Source organism: Limulus polyphemus, unplaced genomic scaffold (assembly GCF_000517525.1).
Source record: "Limulus polyphemus unplaced genomic scaffold, Limulus_polyphemus-2.1.2 Scaffold147, whole genome shotgun sequence".
NCBI lineage: Eukaryota > Metazoa > Arthropoda > Merostomata > Xiphosura > Limulidae > Limulus > Limulus polyphemus.
This window is the reverse complement of record NW_013665757.1, coordinates 117,984-125,040: the sequence shown is the minus strand read 5'-3', so window position 1 is coordinate 125,040 and position 7,057 is coordinate 117,984. Positions and strand designations below refer to the sequence as shown.

The 7,057-nt window shown below is 31.9% G+C and overlaps 1 protein-coding gene across 3 annotated transcripts in view; it reads left to right on the top strand.

The window, feature by feature from the left end:
- Positions 1 to 6,725, top strand: part of LOC106475444 — a 44,245-nt gene extending 37,520 nt beyond the window's left edge. The window contains exons 10-11 of one of the 3 annotated variants that reach the window (XM_022380684.1): positions 3,007 to 5,625; positions 5,994 to 6,725. In XM_022380684.1, the coding sequence (XP_022236392.1) occupies positions 3,007 to 5,625; positions 5,994 to 6,004 (2,630 nt within the window). In that variant the 3' untranslated portion in view covers positions 6,005 to 6,725. Of the gene's footprint in view, positions 1 to 3,006; positions 5,767 to 5,954 lie in introns of those variants that run through there. The other 2 variants (XM_013936128.2, XM_022380680.1) reach the window with 2 other exon arrangements.
- The last annotated feature ends 332 nt before the right edge of the window (positions 6,726 to 7,057 follow it).

The window sequence follows — 7,057 nt, the reverse complement described above, 5'->3', positions numbered from 1 at the left end:
TATTTATAAAATTAACTTTTTTACTCCCAAGTACTTTTTAAACAATAGTTTAAAAAATGTAATAAAAAGGTAGATCGGTGCTTTTCAAACTTTTTTGATGGTGACACACTATGTACATACCAAAAATAATTTGATACCGTAGAGACGGGTATAAGCTGGTGAGGTGGGGCTCCCCACTTTACCTGCCACTACACAAAGCTGTGTTGGTGAACCTTTTTTGTGTCGCGTGCCCAAAAAGAAATATAAAACATTAGATAATTTTTTTGCATGTCACATCGGCAAACAAATTTAAAAATACTCTATATTACTTAACATTTTGTGCAATTTCCAAAACCATGGTAACACCTCTCAGAGCATGACATGGCACCCACTTTGGAAAGCACTGAGGTAGATAGTGTTTAAAAATATAAGTAAAATATTTTATAAAATTAGAAGGCTTGGTATGGCTGTGGATCTATGGTTTGAGTGTCATTGTTTTGAAAAAACAATCATGCTCCACACTTTGGGGCCATGGGTATGTCATAAGAGAGATAATCAAATCTTACTGTTTGATTAGAATAGTCCAAGACATTTCAATGGGTGCTGTTGCTAGCTGCTTTCCCTTAAGTCTTTCAATTCAAAATTAGGGAAAGCTAGTTTAGGTAGCCCTTGTGGTTCTAAAACTTTTCAGGCTTGTATACCACTTTAAACTTTTTTGATGTACCACTCAGGCCTAATGTAAAAGATTAAAAAAACTAGTAGTAAAGATAAATATTTTTACCATTTACCCATTAACAGGAAAGATGTAATTGTTTTTTTTTCTTGTCAATGATGGAATATATTTGGTATAATTTTTGTCAATTTAAAGCGAAGGTCAAGTTCAACATTCAGCCTTGATCTGTATTTTGCCATGATATCAAAGTGGAAAATGCAGTTTCACACAAGTAAGAAGTTTTAAAACTTTTAAACCAGTGTTAGATATTGATTTGTACTCTTCTCTAATGTTCGACCAAAACTGTTAAAGGGATACTTTGAAAAACATTTTTGGAAAAGGTAGTGGGTATATGTACCTGGGAAACACAAAATGGCTTATTATGAAATCATAATTTTTACTTTGGTTGTTTCGTGGACCACCAACATTGGTTCCTTGTACCACAGTTTGAGAATCCCTGACTTGTAGCTTCCAAGTTATTCATTTAAATTTTTATTTATGTCTGACATTTACAAAATCAAGCTTTGTAACATCAAAGCTAATGAAATATGATCTCTTTCATGGTTACTAGTGTAATTAAAAATTATTATAAAGCTAAGAATTTTTACTTTTAATTAGCATAATGCAGAAATGAAGCCATAAAATATAGTACAAATGTTATGATAAACTCTTCTCACTTTAGGCCAGCAAATAATGTGCTTAAAACCTTGTCTAGTCTTACTAGTAATCAATTCATTTTTTGAAAAGGTAATTACATGAAGCATTTATTAGATGTTTTGGAATCTTCAGTAACCTAGAGGTACAAAAATACATAATGGTAATTAGACTAGAAATGTGATATAATTGTAATAAACAATTCGAATATAACAAAAGAATGGGAGAAAATGAACAATATGTAGTGCAAATGAAATAAGTCATATTAAAGTACATTTAAATCAAATGAATAATGTGTATTACTTAGAGACAGAAGAGTTTTCATGTACAATGTCTCTTTTATCAGAAGTTCAGTTTCATGTTTAGCTGTTGGGAGGATTTTAAGGTTCAAGAGAGAATTGTGGTGCCCTGTTTCTGTATTGTTTTGGTAGATAACAGAGTTGGAAGGATTTGTAACTTTTCTTCCAGTTTTTATAAATATACCCATATGTTTAAATGTTTATACTTTAAGGTGACATTTAGTTCCACCAATATAAGAGGCCTTACAATGTCTGCACTTGCACAAATAGACAAGATGTGAACAATGGACAATCACTACATGATCTTTGTATTTGGAAAAATTTAAGTCTGAAATTACGTTTAAAAATAACTTTCAGATCAAATTGAGGACAGTAACAGTTATATAATGTTTTTCAACTGTTTCATGATAAGAGAGATCTGTCTTCCAAGATATGGTAAGCAAGTACATAAAGATAGTTTGGGTACATCAGATATTTTAGCTAGCTTGGCAAACACATTTATTAAGAATGACCAAGTTATTTTCTCCATGAAATGCTTAGGGTAGCCATTTTGAAAAGGAATGCTTTGTATAAAAGAAATTTCCTTGTGAAGGTCCAGATAGGTAGAGGTAAGGTTGGAAACCCCATTTAGTAGACAGAGTATGAAATTGCATTGGAAAGAAAGAGGTATAGAACTGTCAAACTAAGTGAAAAGGCCAGAAAATGAATTTTTGTGACTACAGAAGTAGAAAAAACCATTATTATCACGATTAACCAGAACATCCAGAAAGAAATAGTTATTAGTCTCAGTTTCATGAGTGAAATGTATAGAGGGGTGTTGTTAATTAAGATGGTCAAGAAGGTGTGGGATATGATCTTTATGATGAAAAATAAGGAATTATTCAACACACTTCCTTAGAGAACAGACTTGAAATTTAAAGGGGAGTTGTCCATCCAGTTCTTGGTGTAATGTTTCACCACTTTTTATGCTCCAATTGCTTATTATACTTAGAACTACAATAGTAAATAGCAGTTTGGTTTGTAGAGGCCTAAAATCAGATAACTGGGTTTCATAAAGTAGCTGAAATTAGTCATGAAATTTAATTTATTCATTTCATTTTATTAGTGATTTATTGTTTAGTATATAACTAGCCTTTAAGGATTGGATTAGAAACAGGATATCAGATTTTTATTTATCTGTTCATTAGTTCTGTAAATTAGTTTTTTTATATTTTATTAATCAATGGTACTTTTCTCAATGTGTGTTCTTTCTGCAGCAAGCATTTTGATGTTTTTTTGTTTGTTTTTTTTCATTGTAGATTTTATATATATATAAACTTTGCTATTGCTCCTTTTTTATGGTATTTTATTTTTCCTGAACAGATCCCATACCAAACAATTTGTGGAATTATGCAGCAATTCTTGATAGAAATACTGAAGTACATCATATTAAACAAAGTCCATTAAATAAGTTGAACAATGAACAACAGTTAAATAATCATGACTCTACTACCGGGAATGAAGCCAGAACAACGGAGAAACCAGGCGATCAACTTTCAGTTGACAATAATCTTCTAATTAATGGTGATGGTGTACCTTCAGAGACTTTTGGACATTCTGATGGCGGTTCCACAAAATTGGAAACATTGCCAAAACTCTCTGATACTAAAATTACCTCTATTTCTTCACCATCCACTTCCTTAAAAAAAATTGGAGAAGGAGAAAATATTTCAAATAACAGTGAGAAAGAGTTATTTGTTCAAGAAATGATAAAAACAGACTGTAATAGTCACTCTGAAGTTGAATTACATGCTGAGCTTTATGATAAAATTGAAAGTTCTCATGTGTCTCCTAACAAAAACTTGCCTGATTGTCAGTCTCAACAAGAAAAAGATTCTTCTTCTGAACATTTCAAGGAAATAAAAGGTGAAAACAGCAAAAGTACTATGGCCTTCAAAAACCTTCAACTGACTGATAACAAACATGACTCTATAAACAGGTTATGTACAGATTTAGAAGCAAGTCTGAATATTGCCCATAAAATTCCTATTGATGTAAAACATGTATTAAATGATAAAGTTTCAGAGTCAGATGAGGGTAAAATGAGTTCTTATGTTGACCAAGACTTTCAATGTTTCAGTGTTGAAGATAATCAGGAATTGAAAAATTGTCAACAAAATCCAGTAAATGCATATGAAAATGCAGAAAAGGCAAGTTCTTATAATAACCAGGTAACTTCTGCAAATGAAGAAACACCAACATTCTTTCTCCACGCATTGTCCCCAGCCTCACTTGAATCATTAGATCTTCAAAGTAAGGCAGATTTGAGTGGGTTATTACAGAAGTCAGATTTAACTTCCCAGCATCTTACCTACAGTGAAGCAGTTGCATCCTATGATGAGTTTATAAAATCCCAACAAGATGAAACCAAAGATCTTCGTCTTATAAAACTAAAGTCTGAAAACTTTTCAGAAGAACAGCTTCAGAATGTAGCTTTATTTCTTAAACTCAAAAATTATGACTTTATCTCTGCTGTAAATCAGAATCTTTTACAACAGAAATCTACAAACATCTCCACAAAAGACGGTAACACACCCAAGTCTGAAGAGAGTGAAAGTAAAATTGATAATAAAGAGTTTTGTGGCTCTGCGAGCTCTCTTTTACAAAATGATAGTACCAGTTTAAAAACTGAAGAGCTGTCAAACACTGAAGACAAACCAGCTGATGGAGAATCATTCAAAACTGAAAATAAAACCCAACCTTTAAAGCTTGAAGAGCTGTCAAACACTGGAGACAAACCAGCTGATGGAGAATCATTCAAAACTGAAAATAAAACCCAACCTTTAAAGCTTGAAGAATCTAGTGTGAATAGAATTCACACCCCTGTTGCAAGTGTCAAAGAATCTGTTCCTCTAAATGTTTCAGAACCGGAAGTGAAATGTATTGACACAAACCCAGTTTATTCTAATAATCAGTATAATGTTGAAAATCAGTATTTGGATAATGACAAAATGACTAATGAACATAAAAGTCCTGAAAACATGTTAAATAAGAACTCTAGTGACTTTGCAAAGAAATCTAGTATTGGTAACTTCAATGAAGAAAGTGTTTTGTCAGCAAGCACAAATGATGAAGATAGTGATACGTCTGACAGTTTTTTGCACTCAACATTGAATGACTCTGAGTGTTCTGAAACTGAAGTACCTGAAGTTAATCTTTCTGAGTGTCCTCAAACATCTAATTATGTTTCTATTAGTCAAAGAAATGCTTCTATGAGTAAGGTCAGAAGTAATCACAGAGATAAAAATTCTTCAATATCCTGTTTTAAAGAACACTCAGAGCTTAATTCTCATAGCTGGGATGATAAACAAGGTTCTTCAGAGTTGGATTTGAGTAGAAGATTTTTTGATGTCTATAGGAATCAGCAGTATGTTCCAATTTTTGGGAAAGTAGGTACAAGATCACTTGATCAGACACAGAAAAGTAATCAACAATACACATATAGAAAGATAAATGAAAGATTTAGACCTATACCAGCTGGACAGTTTCATGGACAAAATGGTAGGTGTCATTCTCTTGCATCAGGCTTTTGTAAGTCTTGTATGATGCAAGAAGTATCTAGACCATTGGAAGTTGGACATCTTTGCGAGTATCAGACCTGTAACAACTCACAAACAGGTGCAATAAGTAAGAGACATCATCATCATTGCCTAAGAGACAAGAGAAGACATTTCAAACATTACCATTCAGTAGACTCTATCAGAAGAAGTAGATGTTGTGATGGTAATCAGAGTTGTAGGTTTCATTGTGTTACACAGTGTCAGAATGATCAGAAATCTAGGAACCACAAGAGTATTTTCAGCTATTGGAGTAATCCTTGCAGGAGCCACCATCCCAGACAAACATGTCGGAAAGATGAAGCTTATGATTTTATGAATCCCTGGTTGGCATATTGGGCTTATATAAAAGAACTATCTAAATGGAAGAGAAACCACACAAGATGTAAGTGTATCCATTAAAATATTCCTGTATGATTCCAGCTACTTCACTTATGAATTTTTTTAATATATGTTAAATTCTGTCATAGTGTACTCTAAACAAGAATTGGTTATGAAAATAAATGAACTACTTGTACTGTTGCTTGATGAAATACTTTTGTAGAGCCTATTTTCATGTTTTATCTCATTTATCATAATATCATTCTCAATTAGTTATATTCAATTACAGTATAACAACTGCTATCCATCAGTTTTCAGTGTCAATGAAGATACCAGTTTTCTTAAGTTTTCAATATTAAGATGCTATAATATGTGTTATTGTTTTTTTATTAGCATAATTGATCAAAAGGTTTCTATTCCTATTATGGACAGATGAAGCTTAGTGATTAACATGCTGGATTGCAGATCAGAAAATCCACTGTTTGAGTCTGCAACATTTCACTAAACATTCTTTGCACTTCAACCTACACTCACTATAGAAGAAAGAATTTCTGCTAATTAATTGTATTTTGTAAAAAGGGGCTTTTCAAACAAAAATAATAATTTAATTGAAAAGCAAGATCATTCAACAGTTTTGAAAAATAAATCAAAACTTGTATATTATTAATAAGTGCTGTATTGACAACTTTATTTATGTAGTGGAAGTATCTAGAATTAGAAACTGTGTTTGTAATTTTAAAGTTGAAGTTATTTATTACACTTTAATAAGAAAGAAACAACTAAGTCTTCTCTTTGTTCTAAAGTATGAAAATGTTTTAACATTTATATCAAGAATTGAAAGCACATATTAAATAATGTAGATTATTATAATTAGAAGATAAAAAAATGACTTATTTAATACACCTATATCAGAAGTTGATAAGTTGATTACTTTTCTTGATCAGTTTGTGAGAATAGCATTATAAATTTTCTACAAAGATTCCACCATCCAAGTATTTCTAATTTTCTGTTTTGCTACAACACAGTTTCGGCTAACATTAAAGTTAACAAAAACAGTATCAATCTGTAATATTACTGGAACTATGTAGTAAGTATTAATTATAGGAGGTTTCAAAAAGCTTCTTGTTTGGGAATAAATCAGACATGGACAAAAAAGGAAAATGAAATTGGTGAAGTGTACACCAAAGAATAAAATCTTTATTAATACATTAATCATTGGTGTATTTATTCAACATTTGCAATGTCACACTACACTTGCTGGACAGTTTCTGAAGACAAAAGCCCTATTATATTCAACAGTTCAAGATTACCTACCTCAGTGACCATTTTCTGTTTAGATATTCAAAGTGAGATTAACTCTGAGCTTGTGGTATCTTGCACAAAACACTATACTATCCCTTTACTTGGGTATGGCCCATGCCTCAGGGGAGAGAGAACACAAACATGGCTAAGTTGTTTGGAATAACTGCTGTAGCATGAAACTTAGTCTGAAGCAA